The following is a 17,918-nucleotide window of genomic DNA, read 5'->3' as shown; positions in this document are numbered from 1 at the left end:
TGGATGTATTTTTTAAATTTTTTATTTATTTTTATTTATTTATTTGAAAGTGAAAGGCAGACAAAGAAAGAGGCAGAGAGAGAATGGGCATGCCAGGGTCTCCAGCCACTGCAAATGAACCCCAGATGCATGTGCCACCCTGTGCATCTGGCTTACATGGGTCCTGGGGAATTAAGCCTCAAACCTGGGTCCTTAGGCTTCACAGGCAAGTGCCTAATTGCTAAGCCATCTCTCCAGCCCTTTATTTTTATAAAATTATTTATTTGTTTGAGAGAGAGAGAGAAGAGGAAGAAGAAAAAGGAGGAGGGGTTCCGGAGAGAATGGGCATGCCAGGGAATCTTGCTACTGCAAACTAACTCCAGACACATGCGTCACTTTGTGTATCTGGCTTTACATGGGTACTGAGAAATCAAACCCAGGCTGCAGGCTTCACAAGCAAGCATCCTACATTGATTCTTTTAATATTTATATGAGAAAGAGAGAGCAAGGTAGTGAATTCCAGGTCAGCCTGGCTACAGCAAGACTCTATATCAAAAACACAAAACAAAACAAAACAAAAAACCTGAGACCAGGGTCCATTGTAGAAGAGGTGATAAAAAGAATGTAAGAGCCAAAGGAAGGGTAAGACTGCTTACAAAGCAATCTTCCAGACACAAAATGGCCTGAATATCCATGACTTTGCAGAGCCTGGCACTACCTATACAAGACTTTCATAATAGGAGAAAAGATGATGACATAAAAATAAAAGAGAGGAGGCTGGAGATATGGCCTAATGGTTAAGGCACTTGCCTGAGAAACCTAAGGACCCAAGTTTGATTCCCCAGTACCCATATAAGCCAGATGCACAAGGTGGCACATTCATCTGGAGTTCATTTGCCATTGCTGAAGGCCCCAGCATGCCTATTCTCTCTTCCTCGATCTGCTTCTTTCTCTCTCTCCAGTAAACAAATAAACATCTTTTAACTTATTTTTTTAAAGAGAGACAAACTGAGAGGAGGATGGGATATGATAGAGGGTGAATTTGTGAAGGGGAAAGTGGAGGAGATGAGGGAATTATCATGGCTTATTGTCTATAATTATGGAAGTTGTCAATAAAAAAGTTAAAAACAAAACAAAAAAACCTGAGACCAAGTGTTTGTCTGCCTAGTCAGAAGCCACCATCCTGTATCATGTGAGCTTTGAATCCAATTCTGTATGTGTCCTGGGGGTGAGCTTTGTTCCTATGACTATCCGTGTGCCAACATTTTCCAGTGAGTTATAACTACCACGAGATTAGCCTAATCACAGAGCAAGCTTGCTTGTTTAGAACTGAAATGAGAGAGGAAGCAGAAACAAAAGCATTAAAACTGGCCTGTGAAACCAGGCTAACAAAATACCATGTCTGCTTCTTGGTCTGAAGGTTCCAGACTCCCTCTCCAGGAGGCACATTCACACGAGTGGCAGCCTCACAGGAGCACCTGGCACTTGGTGGTCCTGCCAGTGCAAGAAGTGCCATCCAGACTGCAGAGGAGCAGACTCTGCAGTGAGGCAGCATCAGGGAAAGGTCACCCCAAAACCTTTTCCACAGCAGGGGCAGAGGGTTGGGTGGCCTCTAGGCTTTCCTGGAACCCGTCAGCCCCATCCAAACCCTTTATGCCTACCACTAGGCCAAACTCTAGATAGTGAAAGCCACCAAAGGCCCTGCATGTAGGCAGATGGGCAGAAGACTATATAGTCTGGAGTCAAGTCCTAGGCAAAGAGCTATCTCCCTTCTACTGTACACCAACACATCTCGTGAAACGGCAATGAAAGCTAAGCAGGAATTGAGAATATTGAGCAGCAGTGACTTAGAAGTAAGCAGCTGCGACTCTTCCTAAAAATAAAATGTACTAAGGGCTGGGGAGATGGCTTAGTGGTTCAAGGAGCTTGCTTGCAATCCCTGTGGCCCAGATTTATTTTCCCAGTACCCACCATAAAGCCAGATAAACAAAGTGCTACATGCATTTGGAGTTGGTTTGCAGTGGCAAGAGTCCCTGGCATACTCATTCTCTCCCTTTCTCTCTGCCTACAAATAAGTAAATTATACAAATATATATATATATAGTGTTAATGCTTTTGTTTCTGCTTCCTCTCGCATTTCATTTCTAAATATATTTCATTTTTTAAAAATATTTTTATTGAGCCAGGCGTGATGGCACATGCCTTTAATCCCAGCACTTGGGAGGCAGAGGAAGAAGGATCACCATGAGTTTGAGGCCACCCTGAGACTACATAGAAAATTTCCAGATCTGCCTGGGCTAGAGTGAGATCCTACCTCAGAAAAACCAATAAAATAAAATAAATGTATCTTGAGCTGGGCGTGGTGGCGCACGCCTTTAATCCCAGCACTTGGGAGGCAGAGGTAGGAGGATTTCTGTGAGTTCAAGGCCACCCTGAGACACCATAGTGAATTCCAGGTCAGCCTGGGCTAGAGTGAGACCCTACCTCGAAAAAAAAAAAAAAAAAAAAAGGTATCTTCCTACCTTTTACACTTCGAGTGAGAGAAATATGACCATTGTACTTTGGCCACTAGTACTGGTACTACTGGTGTCCAGTAGCTCCCAGACTTCATAATAAAGGTCAGATCAAAGCTGTTTCTATGACCAACTCTGACAAGCACTGTTAAATCAGCCCAAGTTATAAAAACACTCTTCCTAGCCGAGCGTGGTGCCCATACCTATAATCCCAGCACTCAGGATTACCATAAATTTAAGGCCAACCTGGAATACAGAGTAGGGTTCAGGCCAGCCTATGCTAGGTGATACCCTGCCACAAAAACAAAAAATCACTCTCCCTGCTTCACAGGGTCCCAGGAATTCTCAGACAAAAAGCCACAGGCTGCTACCACAGCTTAAGGGGAATGGACAATCATGGGCTGGCTTTGGCCTCGACCTTTCCAGGGCAGTGTGCAGGCCAGATGCTTGAGTGGGGCTGGCAGTCATAGAAGAGGAGGTCCCATGCTCTGCCAGCCTCTCTGGGATCTTAGCAGAGCTACAATGAGCAGAGAGCAGAAACAAGTGTAGTTTAACTGTTACCTGGAACAGCAACTCAGCTACTGGTCCTTAGGCACAGTGTGGGGGAGAAGAGGCTTTGTGGAAAGCTAACATCCAAACACAAATAGCACCCACTCACCAGCAGCCTGCTAGAGGTCTCAGAGAAAGAGGATAAGGAACAGTGGCAGTGGGGTCCTGTTTTGGGTTAGGGCATCTAAAAGTATGGGAGGAAGAGATCTGGGTGTTAGGCCAAGCAGGCTGGGGCCAGGTTAGAGTATCTGGGGGGACAGAGACTTTAGGGAGGGACAGCAGTCCAGCTATGGCTCAAGATCTGCATCCTTAAAGTAGGGTTAAGGAACAAGCTTACTTTTCTCACCTTCTTTATAGCTCCATTGTCAAGGCCTTTCTCTGCACAATAAGACAGCTTGTTGACAGGGAATGGGGTGTGGGAGGCATCCCTCTATACCCCAGTTATCCCTGCTGGCAGTGGATACTTACCCACAGCAGCCATTATCCTACCACCCACTCTTGTTCTGCTGCCTGTCTGCCCAGTGGACCCTGTCCCACTCCAGTATCCTCCTCCCTTTTCCAATCTATTCTGGATTTTGACAGAGGAAGGACAATGAAAAAGGCAACCAGGCTGGGGACACACTGGTATCTATGTAGCTGAGGTTGGGCAAGTGGTAATTTGGAGTCCTACCCCAGGCCCCAGACTGCCTAGTCCTAGCCTCTCTAAGGCAGAAGGTCAGTCCCTTTCTCCCATGGTGTGGCTATGAGAGTCTGGGGCTCTTTGGGCAATTCATGCTGCCTTTTAGAGGTTCTCTCTCTGGAGCTGGTCACATTCTAGGCTTTGATAGAGTGTTTAGTCCTCTATATCTGACAGGTGTGATCCTGCTTGGCCAGCACTGAGCTGCTAAGTGAAGGGCAGACCTTAGCTGTACCTTCTATGGATTGGGCTCTGGCACTAGTTACCATCTCTGCAACCTGGTAGCCCTAGGTTTCCTGAGGTCTGGATGTCAGACAAGGAGGAATGGGAATTCTCACATAATACTTGATACTGGGGAGTTGGGGACAAAGGCAGTCAAAACTGGCTTTGGGAGGCCACAAGGCTGCAGGTCAAGATGCTGAGCTCAATATACTTCACAGGTGACCCAAAGGTGTTGGCCACCACACCCCATATACATGCATAGAAATTTAAGTCTTGATTGCTGCCTAAGCCATACAAGGAGAGGAAAGGAGCCGGGCATGGTGGCACATGCCTTTAACCCAAGCATTTGGGAGGCAGAGGTAGGAGGATCACCATGAATTCGAGGCCAGCCTGAGACTCCATAGTGAATTCCAGGTCAGCCTGGGCTAGAATGAGACCCTACCGCAAAAAACAAAAATAAAAACAAGGAGAGGAAAGAGGCCTTGAGCACACTATAAAACCTGAGCCTTCCAGGGACCTGGGGCTGGGCCACGATGGCCTGTCCCCAGCACGTACCAATTGGTAGAGATGGTGCCCACTACAGGCCTAGGCCTAGAGATGCCAGGTACCCTCAGCTGTTGATCCAGCCTTTTAAAAGGGGCCACGTCAAAGTATCCCCACTTGGCTCTGGGAGGCACCCTGGGGCCAGAGGAGCAGCCCTGGGGTCCATATTAATTTCAGCTCCATTTTAAAGGCGAGTTAAAATAAACACAGGGAATATTTATAAGGCAAATAAATCTGGCAGAAACAGCCCCTCCAAGTGTGAGTAGGGCCTCCCCCTCTGCCCCAGCCCAAGCTGATAAAATACAGAAATGCTACTGTAGACCCTCCGGGCTTATTTTGACTGCACAGAGGAATGTAACGTGTAAACACTGACTCCCATGCTACACTGTTACAACTTGCATTAACAGCCTTGGACAAAGCAGCATTTTCACAGAGGCATCGTACAGGGATATATCTCCAGCTTAATTTTTTTTTTTAGAAAAAAAACCCATTTCCTCACATAAATCATGCTCAAAACGAAACGGGTGACTGATACATCGCAAACACTTTTTTTCTTAAACAATAACATACCTAGATTCCATCTAAATGAAGGAATCTTTCTTTGAAATCTAATTTTTTTTCTGAAGAAAATAAACACTGCAGTTTTTTTCATGACCAAAATAACGGTGGTCATATCTTCCCAGTTAAGCGAGTTACTTGTAGCACATAGTCATAGAGGGCAGCTCCCACCTGGCCAGGGGAAGGTCCCTGCTGGGCCACAATGTCTCCCATACACCCACAGCACTGGGCCCTCCCTCAGAACGACTCAGAAAATTCTGGCCTTTGGTGACAGACCAAGACAATGACCTGATCCTAGAAAGGGAAACCTCAGGGTGGACAGAGATGGGGCAGGGGCTGGCCTCCTGGCCATTACAGTTTCAGTACTGTTCCATGTTGGGTCCTGTATGTAAGGCATGGAAAGACGGGAAAGCAGGCCTAAACTCCATCTAGATCACTCATTGTGAAAGAAAACTAAGTATTTGAAACAGGTTCAGTGGCCAGAATCAGAGACAACATTCAGGACCCAAAGGTGATGGTGCTTTCAGAGGGGCAGACAATGGCAGCCAGGCAAAGGATGTGAAAGAAAATCTAGCCAGTGGTAACCCTGCAGGAAAATACAGGGACTTAAAAAAAAAAAAAAAAAAAAAAAACCACAGGCAGAAGGCGGGGCAGGCTTTTCTGAACATGTAATAAATCTAAAAGCCATTAAGTGCAAAAAGAGATTTAAGTTACAGCCAGAAAAAAAAAGAAAGAAAAGAAAACCATTTGTACATTTGTACATCATACAAGTTAACAAGTTAAAAGACATAAGAAGCTGAAAAAATCTGCATAGTGTATAACATAGGAACCCAATCTTGATACACAGAACAGTTGGAAGATAAGGAAAAGATAAGAGAGAGGGTTAAAAAAAAAAACAACAGCCCTAGCAAGGGAGCCAGGGGAGATGGCTCAGCAGTTAAAGGAGCCTACTTGCAAGCCTGCCAGCCCAAGTTCAACTCCCCAGCATTCACACACAAGTAAAGCTGGATGGGAAGTGACATGTGACAATGGGAGATGGAGCCAAGAGACTCTGGAAGATCCCAGGCCAGCCACACTGACACAAGCAGCAGCTCAAAATAAGAAGGCAGAAGGAGAGGACCAGCAACCCAAGATTGCCCTTGGACCTCTGTGTGTATAGCCACCCACACATCATATATATACACATATGCACACACACATACGTACATACACACACACACATGCATGCAGAGACATATAACAAATAAGGTAAAAGCAATAATCCAGTCAGTACAGGAAGTAGGGCAATGACCATGAGGACGACTTACACATAGCCTCGCTCCCAGACACATTCTCAGTATCAGAAAAGGCCATAAAACATATGGAAAGGGAGCCAGACCACATCTAGTCCAGTAGTGAAACAAACTAGATAAGAAACTAGGACTGTAGCTTAGCAGTAGAATACTTTCCTAACATGTGCAAGGGCCTGGGTTCGATCCCCAGCACTACATACACATACCAAAACTAGTCTGGTGTAGTGGCACATGCCTTTAGTCCCAGAACTTAGGAGTCTGAGGTAGGAGGATTGCCATGAGTTCAAGGCCAGCCAGGAGCTACAGAATGAGTTGCAGGCCAGTTTGGGCTATAGTGGGACTCTGCCTTGCAAAAAACAAACAAACAAACAAACAAACAAAAAACACTCTAGAAATTGTTATGGCACAAAGGAAAAAAGTGATAGATGTGCTAACATAAAAATTAAAATTTTGGCCGGGCATAGTGGTGCATATCTTTAATCCCAGCACTTGGGAGGCAGAGGTAGGAGAATCACCATGAGTTTGAGGCCGTCCTGAGTCTCCATAGTGAATTCCAGGTAAGCCTGGGCTACAGTGAGACCCTACCTTGAAAACAAAAAACAAAACAAAAAAAAACAAAAAACAAAAAAAAGAAAAAAAAATTTTAAATTTGGGTGGGGATGTAGCTCAGTGGTACAGCACTGGCCTAGCATGTGTGAGGGCCTGGATATAATTGCCAGCAAAAAACAAATACAAGAGCAGGGTGTTGTGGCACATGTCTTTACTCCTAGCACTTGGGAGGCAGAGATAGGAGGATTGCTATGAATGCAAGGCCACCCTGAGGCTACATAGTGAATTCCAGGTCAGCCTGGACTATAGCAAGATCTTACCTTGAAAATCCAAATAATAATAATAAATAATAAATAAATAAATAAAATAAATACAAGTAAAATATGGGAACCAGGTTTGGTAGCACATACCTGTAATCTCATTAATTGGCAGGTTAACACAAGACAATCATGTGTCCCAGGATAGCTTGGGCTACATGGTGACACTGTGTCAAAAAACCTAAATAAAAGCCGGGCATGGTGGCACATGCCTTTAATCCCAGCACTCAGGAGGCAGAGGTAGGAGGATTGCTATGAGTTCAAGGCCACCCTGAGATGACAGTTAATTCCAGGTCAGCCTGGACCAGAGTGAGACCCTACCTCGAAAAAACAAAAAAAGAAAAAAACAAAACAAAACAAAACAAAAACCTAAATAAATATTTGAAAAAAAAAAAAAACCAAGTCAAACTGGGTATGGTGGTGCACGCCTTTAATCCCAGCACTTGGGAGGCAGAGGTAGGAGGATGGCTGTGAGTTTGAGGCCACCCTGAAACTACATAGTGAATTTCAGGTCAACCTGGGCTATAGCAAAACCCTACCTACAAAAAAACAAACAAACAAAATCAAGTCAAAAGACTGTGACCCGGTGGAAGTTAGTATGGATACAACTCGTGAACTCCGATAGTTCCAGGGAGGGGCTACAGGCAGCAAGGATCATAACCATATGTGGGAGTGGGGAGAGAGGTTCCTTTTCATTTTGTGTCTTATAAAAAAGCTGATGCACTGGGTGTGGCGCACGCCTTTAATCCCAGCACCCGGGAGGCAGAGGTACGAGTACTGCTGAGAGTTCAAGGCCACCCTGAGACTACGCGGTGAATTCCATGTCAGCCTGGGCTAGAGTGAGACCCTACCTTGAAAACAAAACAAAAAAGCTGATGCCCTACCCATATGTATTTTTATTTATTTATTTAATTTTTTAAAATTTATTTATTTATTTATTTGGGAGCGACAGACACAGAGAGAAAGACAGATAGAGGGGGAGAGAGAGAATGGGCGCGCCAGGGCTTCCAGCCTCTGCAAATGAACTCCAGACACGTGCGCCCCCTTGTGCATCTGGCTAACGTGGGACCTGGGGAACCAAGCCTCGAACCAGGGTCCTTAGGCTTCACAGGCAAGCGCTTAACCACTAAGCCATCTCTCCAGCCCTTATTTATTTAATTTGAGAGAAAGAAAGATAGAGGATGGGCGCGCCAGAATCTCCAACCATTGCAAATGAACTCCAGATGCATGCCCCCCTTGTGCATCTGGCTTATGTGGGTCCTAGAGAGTTGAAGCAGGATCCTTTGGCTTTGCAGGCAAACACCTTAACTGTTAAGCCATCTCTCCAACCCCCCACCCCCATATATTAATGCTACTCCCACTTTTGGTTAGAGAAGCTTCTGTTTTCAGATGGCAATGATCTTGGGATGACTCAGAAGGCACCACGATGCTGAAAGTGACAGAGGAGTCCTCAGCACTAAAATATCTCTATCACACCTTCCAAGGCTTAGGGTCCATTGCAGAAGAGGTGGCGGAAAGAATGTAAGAGCCAAAGGAAGGGTAGGACTCCTTACATGGTGCTTCTCTAGACACAAAATGGCCTGGATATCCATGACCTCACAGTGCCTGACACTACCTACACAAGATCATCATAATAATAGGAGGAAAAGATCATGACATCAAAATAAAAGAGAGACTGATTGAGAGGGGGAGGGGATATGATGGAGAGTGGAGTTTCAAAGGGAAAAGTAGGGGGAGGGAGGAAATTACCATGGGATATTGTTTATAATCATGGGAGCTGTCAATTAAAAAAAAAGCTGATGTCCAAGTTATGTGGACCAGGGGGGAGGGGACAGCAGTGCACATGGTGACAGGGTGCAGCCAGAAAAATGAATGGAGGCTAAAGGGTATTTATCCTTGAACTCAGTTTTTCTGCTTCTTGGAAAGACTCCTGATAGGTGTACATAACTATCTAACATGACCCCCCACAGCAGGAAATAGAAAAATGTATTGTGAGGATGCAGAGACATTGAATCCCAGTACAAGATGCTGAGCTGATATACAAAGAAGTTGGGTACCCAGGCATGGTGGCACATGCCTTTAATCCCAGCACTCGGGAGGCAGAGGTGGGAGGATCACCATGAGTTCAAGGTCACCCTGAGACTACACAGTGAATTCCAGGTCAGCCTGAGCTAGAGTGAGACTCTATCTGGGAGGGGGGGTAAGCAGTTGGGGAGCTGGGCATGGTGGTGCACGCCTTTAATCCCAGCACTCAGGAGGTAGGAGGATCACCGTGAGTGCGAAGCCACCCAGGTCAGCCTGGGCCAGAGTGAGATCCTACCTCGAGAAAAAAAAAAAAAAAAAAAAAGCAGTTGAGGGCTAAGGAGATTACTCAGTGGATAAAGGTGCCTGCATTCAAAGCCTGCCAGCCTGGGGTTCAATTCCCCAGTACCTACATAAAGCCAGATGCAAAGTGGCACTTGCAGCTATAATGCCAAAGTGCCTACAACAATGGGAGGTGGGGCCAGGAGAATTCAAAGCTTGCAGGCCAGACTTTCTTTTGTTTCCTTTGTCTCAAAGAAGGTGATGCATAGACACCTCAAGATTGTCCTGTGACCTCCACAGGTGTTCCGTGGCACATGTGGTCCCCTTCCACTTCACACACAAATAAAGAAAAACAATTTTTTAAAACTAGAGATGGGACTGGAAATGGCTTAGTAGTTAAGGTGCTTGCCTGTGAAGCCTAAGGACTCACCCAAGTTCAATTACCCAGTACCCACATAAACCAGATGCACATGATGGCACAAGCATCTGGAGTTCGTTTATAGTGGCTGGATGCCCTGGCACACCCATTCTCTCTACCCGCCTCTCCCTGTCTCTCAACTTTCTCAAAAAATGGATCAATAAAAATTAAAAAAAAAAAACTGGAGATGTAGCTTTAGTGATTCAGTGGTAGAGCTTTTGCCTGGCATGAGGTGAGGTTATAGGTTCAATCTCTAGTACCACACACAAAAAAGTAACTTCTGACATGCTCCAACATGGAAAACCATGAGAACTTATGCTAACGGAAATAAGCTCAGTGTATATGCATGTCTTGCATGCATACCTGTGCACACGCTCCAAAAGATACACAATACATACTACCATATAGGCACATATTTACTTGCATACATATAACCTGTGCATACACATATACATCTGCCTATGTCTGGATCACTTATTTCCACCACTCTTTCTTAGTGGGGAAAACCAAAGGTCATGAGCACTGCTCTCAGCCAAGCCGCTGCCACCCTCTAGTGGCTACTCTCGTCCCTACAATCAAGAAATGTCCTCAACATAGCTGGAGCTGCCCAGACCCACAACCCCACTGGACCTGGCACCTCTGCCAGGCAGATTCACTTAGCACATGCATACACTGCTGGTCTCACCTCCATACCCAAGCCACGACTCATGATGCTTTCGGAGCCTTTGCTGTATTTCATGGATGCTCAATGTTCAAAGCAGACAGCAGACGGAATGTTTAATGGAGACACTCCTTGCTATTCCAGAGGAGATCTGCAGGACAGCTACTATTCTAGATAATGAACAGCTGTCTTGCTTTCTGTGATATTCATGTTATCACTTCCAAGGTAGCTAAGGGATGTAGTACAGCTACAGCACCACAGAGGGTCACCCAAAGGACCACCTTTCCTTCTTTGAGAGAATAGAGCATCCCCTGGGTTCTAATGGCCCTGAGGTTCTTCTGAGAGCAAAAGGAGGACAGTACCACCATCACAGCCAAACACTCAAAGCCTTACGTTTTCCCAGGGGATTCCTTCAGCCAGAAGATGTCGTCACTTGTAATTCCATATTCCAAGGCTCCTTCAATCTATGGAGGAAAAGAGTCCATGTGGTAAGACTGCCACTGATCTGCCCCGGGACTTCCATGAAGATAGCCCACTTTGCAGAAACAACTCAGTCCCACGCAGGAACTGCTTCCTTGCCCTGTATCCATGCTGTCAGGTTGTGTCCTCTTCAGAAACAGAAGGTGACCTGTCCTATCTAACTCAGTGTGCGTTCTTTCCCTGAGACCTTCCCCCTCAGGCCCAGGGTATAGGGCATGTTACAGGCATAACAGCTACAGGGGCCACAAGGACACAGCACTGAATCCTAGGACTTTGTTTAGGTACTTGGACATGGGGGACATGCAGATCAAAAGGTTGAACCCAGGGCTGGAGAGACGGCTTAGCAGTTATAAGGCGTTTGCCTACAAAGCCAAAGGAGCCAGGTTCTGTTCCCCAGGACCCATGTTAGCCAGATGCACAAGGGGGTGCATGTGTCTGGAGTTTGTTTGCAGTGGCTGGAGGCCCTGGTGTGCCCATTCTCTCTATTTCCCCTTTCTCCATTAAATAAATAAATAAATAAATATGTTTTTTTTTTGTTTTTTTTTTTGACGGGGGAAGACTCAGAGAAGCAGGTGAAGAGAGGCTGGCAAGACAGGGGCCCAGAGAGCTCCACAGTTTCCCAGTGAGGAGCATATGAGCAGGTGCCCTCAATGCAGACAGTGGTGAGTTAGGCACAGGGAGTAGATGGCTCAGAGGTTCCAGGCTTTAGGCTGGATAGACCCAGCACCTTCCAAGACCAGTCACAGTTTGCACAAGAATCACACAGGTGCCCTGGCAGGAGTGGCTATGCAGATGGGGACTACTTAAGGCAGAGCTGCCTTTTAGCAACTTGTGAATAAGATATGCGGGTGTAGAGGAAACAGAGGAAACAGATTTCAAACAGTTTACCATTCCAATTGGCCAAAATAAAAGTCAGGAATTTATCTAGTTTGCTCAAGGAAAACAAAAGGTCTGAAAATCAAAGGGACTCAAATGCAAGCCAGCCTTGGCAGGTACCTGATAAGGGCATGCAGCAGGGAGAGCAGGAGGCCTCTAGGTGCCTCCCCAGGTCCTGGGCACTCTTCCTACTCTCCCTTCCCTTTCTTCCCCTCCCCTCCCCCCACCTTCCCTGTGACTAAACAGAAATACTGGCAGTACCCCTTGAGGCAAGCAAATGTTTCTCTGGGCAAGCAAGGGGCCTCTACAAGGAGGAGCACTGTGGGTGCATATGAAGCTCTGCCCAGCATCCCCAAGGGCCAATGGTGACCTCCAGCATCCTAGAAGCATACTGTGGCCTTCAGGGGCTTTAAGCAGAACATCCCTGGCCTGGCGGTTGGGTAAGGGTCATTTTGACCGTGTCTGATCTAGCTACCTTGAGTAATAGCACCACGCCATCCTACAGAGCCAGGTCTGCAGCTAGGGACTCTCTGCTGGCCTGGCAGACAAAGGCTAGGCCCTGTGTGACACTCAAGAACAGGAGGCACTCATGAGCTCTCTCTCTCTCCAAGATCCAGAGCAAACCTGTAAGGGAATAGATGCTAGGGGGCAGATCCTTACGTGTGCCTGAGGAATGGATCCCCTTCACTCACTCTCCATCAACACTGCACCTGGGCTATCAGAGGCCAACATGGCAACCCAGGTTGTGAGACCCATGTTGGCTCAATCCTCATAGAAGCTCTGGGCTAGTGACACTAATGCTCTGGGAGACTCACAAGGACAAGACCTCCTCTAAACCCCGTTGATCTCACTCCTTTCTTGCCCCCCAGTGGTTACCCCATCTCCACCTAGCTTACTGTGGAGTCTTCCTCAGTTCTGCCTGTCCACAAGGCTAGGTCCACAGGTGTCTATAAAAGCAGATAAAAAACTGCCAAAAATGTTCAGATTCAGTCTTTTCAGAATTTTAGAAATTAACCAAAAGCTCCCAGAAACACGGGGAGCCACTAGTGAATTAAGAAAAATGGTTAGGGCCAGGCATGCCTTTAATTCCAGCACTCGGGAGGCAGAGGTAGGAGGATCGCCATGAGTGTGAGGCCACCCTGAGATACATAGTGAATTCCAGGTAAGCGTGGACTAGAGTGAAACCCTACCTTGAAAAACAAAAAACAAAAAGAGAGAGAGAGAGAGAGAGAGAGGGAGGAATGGTTAGAACTCAGTGAAAAAAATATTTCTATAGGGAAGTAGGTTTTTTGTTTTGTTTTTGTTTTATTCTTTTTGAGAACAGGCCTCGTGTAGCCTTGGCTGATTTCAAATTCATTGTGTAGCCAAGCGTAACTGTAAACTCCTGATTCTCTTTCTCTCTGGCTCCTAAATGCTGGGATTATAGGCATGTGCCATAGGTCCAACTTTCACAGAGAATTTAATTTACTCCGTCTATCCCCAGTTTAGCAAAGACAGTAAGACAGAGTTAGGGGCCTTCCAAAGCCTCCTGTCCAAAGAACATTTGGCACTTGACCTAGCCAGTGGCTTCTGACATCACTCTAACACCCCAATGCTAAAAGCCTCTCCTTAGAGCCTCTATCCAGTATTTTAATTTCATGGCCACCTGACATGATGGAAAACAGGTGAGGTAAACTATAGGCAAGCCAGAAAACTCAAAAGAAAAAAACCAGCTCTGCAGGTGGCACAAGTTTATCATCTCAGCACTCCACAGGCTGAGGCAGAAGAACTACAAGTTCTTTCAGACTGTGTCTCAAAAGCACAAAACCATGGCTGGAGAGACTGCTCAGTGGTTAATGACACTTGCTCTCAAAAACCTGATGACACAGGTTCAATTCCCCAGTACCCAGGGATAGCTAGATGCACAAAATATCATGCGTATATCTGTAGTTCATTTGCAGCAGCATGTCATATTCTCTCTATTTCTCGGCTTGATAATAAATAAAAGCATTTTGCTGGGTGTGGTGATGCACACCTTTAATTTCAGCCCTTGGGAGGCAGAGGTGTGAGGAATGCTGTGAGTTTGAGGCCAGCCTGGGACTACAAAGTGAGTGCCAGGTCAGCCGGAGCTAGAGTGAGACATTACCTTGGAAAAAAACCAAAAAAACTAGCTGGACGTGGTGGCACACACCTTTAATCCCAGCACTCAGGAAGCACAGGTAGGAGGATCAATGGGAGTTCGAGGCCACCCTGAGACTACATAGTGAATTCCAGGTCAGCCTGGACTAGAGTGAAACCCTCCTATTGGGCACTGGCAGGCACAGGCTGAAGTCTTCAGGAGAGGGGCCTAAACTTCCAGGCATGGCTAAGGACCCCAGGCTACAGGAGGCCACTCCCTCTCCAAGCCCAGCACTCCTGGACTCAGGCTCTGCCCTTAGCCCTGTAACCTTGAGCCAGTTGCCCAGGAAACTCCTTATCAGCCAGCAGCCTTCACACAGTCCTGAGACCCTAGATCACCTGACTCTCCCTGCCATTGCCTACATGCTGGAATGAATGTCCCCATATGCTAATTAGGCATCTGAAATGAACTTGGTATGTCCAATCCCCTTAGGGTCCTCCCACCACCCTCAGATGCATATATACCCATTTTCACTGACAATAAACTGAGAGAGCTATTCAACTATCTCCCAGGAGTGTTTCTCTCCTCACGTGCTTACCCACCCGGTTGCCTTGGCACCTTGGGTGAAGGGAGAGGGGGGTACCATGGCCGGGGCCCTGGAGGACACAGGAACCCACACCCTACCTTGAAAAACAAAGCAACAACAACAAAAAAAAAACACAAAACAGGGCTAGAGAGATGGCTTAGCAGTTAACATACTTAAATGTAAATCCAAAGAAGCCAGGTTTGATTCCCTAGTACCCACGTAAAGCCAGATGCACAAGGTGGTGCATGTGTCTGGAGTTTGTTTGCAGTGGCTAGAGCCCTGACTTGCCTCTTTTCTCAAATAAATAAAATACTAATAAAACAAACCAAAAAAGTTAAAAAAAATTTTTTTAAAGCAAGTAGCTAGGCATGGTGGTGCCTGCCTCTAATTCCATCACTTGAAAGGCAGAGGTAGGAGTATCGTCATGAGTTCAAGGCCACCCTGAAACTACATAGTGAATTCTAGATCAGCCTGGGCTACAGTGAGACTCTCCCTCAAAAAACAAAAACAAGAGCCTGGCATGGTGGCACACGCCTTTGATCCCACCACTCAGGAGGCAGAGGTAGGAAGATCGTCGTGAGTTTGAAGCCACCCTGAGACTATAACATGAATTCCAGGTTAGCTAGAGTGAGATCCTACCTCAAAACAAACAAAAAAAAAAACATAAAAAAATTAAAAATGGAGTCACCATGTAATCCAAATTTCCTTTTTTTTTTGGCGTGTGTGTGTGGCGTATACACATGTACATGCTCTTGTGGCACCCTAGGAGCCTATCTGTGGCTGTGTCCCATAGAATGGAAAAGCTCTAATATATGAATTTTATTTCAAATGTTAAAGAATGAGGGAAGAGGAAGAAAATATAGAAGGGTTAGTCCTGGATGTTGCAGCATTCATAAGTTGGAGAGAAAAGGAATCAACAATGGAGACTTGGAAGAAGGGTTATAGGCCAAGTGTGATGCCCTGCACTCATAGGTCCAAATTGTCAGGAGGCTGATGTAGAAGAGTCACCTGAACAAGGTGTTTGGTACCGGTCTGGGTAACACAGTAAGATGAATGCATGAACAGTAAGGAGGAGGGAAAGAGTACAAAGGACAGGCTACTGGCGCTTTCAGAGTACGTCAGAGTGCCGAGAGTGGTCCTATGGGTTAGCACGGTTTCAGCAGAGGAGGTTCAAGGGAGATTTGGAAAGAAGTGATAGTGAGAAATGAGAGCACAAAGGTCTGGCTAAATGCATATACTGTGCTCATCAAACTTCCCAGAAAGCACTTCTCTTAATGTTCACACCCATATATTAATGCTACTCTCACTTTTGGTAGAGAACCTTCTCTTTTCAGATGGCAGTGACCTTGAGATGACTCAGAAGGCATCATGATGCTAAGAAGTGATAGTGAGTGCTCAGCACTGCAATATCTCTATCACACCTTCCAAGGCTCAGGGTCTATTCCGGAAGAGGTGGCGGAAAAAATCTAAGAGCCAAAGGAAGGGTAGGACTCCTTACAACGTGCTCCCCCCAGACACAAAGTGGCCTGGATATCCATGACCTCACAGTGCCTGACACTACCTACACAAGACCATCATAATAGGAGGAAAAGATCATGACATCAAAATAAAAGAGAGACTGATTGAGAGGGGGAGGGATATGATGGAGAATGGAGTTTCAATGGGGAAAGTGGGGGAAGGGAGGGCATTACCATGGATATTGTTTACAATCATGGAAGTTGTTAATAAATAAATATATAAATATAAATAAATAAAATATTTTAAAAAAAGAAATGAGAGCACAGGACCAATGAGAGCACATGTGAACTCAGAGATCATGAACACACCTGGTGGAAGGAAGGGGCTGGGTAGGCAGACACTCACGTGTGTAGGGTACCTCGGCCGTCCTCCTGTGGCAATGACTATGTGGTCAGCTGAAAGCAGAGTCTGAGAGGAAACAGAGAGGGTGAATCAAACAGTACACCAGTCAGCCAGCTGAAGATTCAAGTGCCTACAGGGACCAAGACAGCAGCTCCTGTGCTCCTTCCTTGAAGTATGGATGGCCTGCCAACACTTGAGTCTCATGGAGCAAGGTCCTACAAAGGCTTGCTGGACATGAGGGTTGGGTAGAAGGTATGGGGGGTGCTCGAACACCAAGTGCTTCAGAGTGTACAGATATATCATGTACTGTGCTTCCTCAGATCTCTACAAACCCCACAGGAAGAGAGTGAGTGATCATCCATTAGATCATCCCATGCTGTTGGACAGCCATGACATGTATCTCACATGAGCAGTGTAGTAACAGTGCGTGCATAACTGGAAGCTGAACCGGAGACACTCATGCTGGGCAAGTACTCCACTGCTGAGCTACATTCCCCAACCTGCTTAAACCTTCCTCTCTCTCCTGTAGGTCCCACTATATATGCAGTTCAGACTGGTCTGGAATATGAGATTCTCCTGCCTCTCTCCCCAACTCTGGGATTATAGGCATGTTCACTGTGGCCAGCTGTTTATTCACTCTGAAGAACCATGACTCAAAGGCAGCTATTTGTTCAAGCCTGGTACAGCTTAACATCAGAACAGCACCTGGACTGGACAAAGCTGGGTCAGCACCTAGATCCAAGGATGGTAGGTGAGGAGCCACAGAGAATAAGGCAGGCACTTACCTCCTTCCCATCTTTTGTGACACTGCCAACTGTATGCTTGTTGACAAAACTGGCTTTGACATTAAAGTACTTGACTTTCCTGCAACATAAAGTAAGATTGTTTTTTCTTTTCCTCTAATTTTCTTTATTTGCAAGCAGAGAGAGAGAGAGTGACAGAGAGACAATGAATAAGAATGGGGGCACCAGGGCCTCTTGCCACTGCAAATGAACTGGAGACGCATGTGCTGCTGTGTGTATTTGACTTTATGTGAGTACTGGGGAATTGAACTCAGTCCTTCAAGCTTTGCAAGCAAGTGCCTTTAATTGCTGAGCTATCTCTCCAGCCCATTCTTTTCTCTTTTGTTCTCCCCTTTATACAGTGTCTTATGTAGCCTAGGCTGGCCTCATACTCACTATGTAACATAGAATGACCTTGACTTCCTGATCCTTCTGCCTCCACCTCCCAAGCACTGGAATAACAGGCATGGGCTACCATGCCTGACTCTTAAAAATAGACATGGTAGTGCATGCCTTTAATCTTAGCACTCTGGAGGCAGAGATAAAAGGATCATTATGAGTTTGAGGTCAGCCTGAGACTACATAGTGAATTCCAGATCAGCCTGGGCTACAGCAAGACCCTACCTTGGGAGGAAAAAAAAAAGATTTCCAAATA

At 46.1% G+C, this 17,918-nt stretch overlaps 1 protein-coding gene across 4 annotated transcripts in view; it reads right to left on the bottom strand.

Annotated features, from left to right (window-relative positions):
* Txnrd2 (thioredoxin reductase 2) overlaps nucleotides 1-17,918 on the bottom strand; it is a 73,896-nt gene that overhangs the window by 36,645 nt on the left and 19,333 nt on the right. For all 4 annotated transcript variants that reach the window (XM_045132460.1, XM_045132461.1, XM_012951739.2 and 1 more), the window contains 3 exons: nucleotides 17,267-17,345; nucleotides 16,485-16,547; nucleotides 10,975-11,045 (listed from right to left, as the gene is read on the bottom strand). In XM_045132460.1, the coding sequence (XP_044988395.1) occupies nucleotides 10,975-11,045; nucleotides 16,485-16,547; nucleotides 17,267-17,345 (213 nt within the window). The remainder of the gene's footprint in view (nucleotides 1-10,974; nucleotides 11,046-16,484; nucleotides 16,548-17,266; nucleotides 17,346-17,918) is intronic.

The sequence above is a fragment of the Jaculus jaculus genome, chromosome 13 (assembly GCF_020740685.1).
Source record: "Jaculus jaculus isolate mJacJac1 chromosome 13, mJacJac1.mat.Y.cur, whole genome shotgun sequence".
Lineage (NCBI taxonomy): Eukaryota > Metazoa > Chordata > Mammalia > Rodentia > Dipodidae > Jaculus > Jaculus jaculus.
The sequence above is the reverse complement of the archived record's forward strand: the minus strand, read 5'-3'. Positions and strand labels throughout refer to the sequence as shown.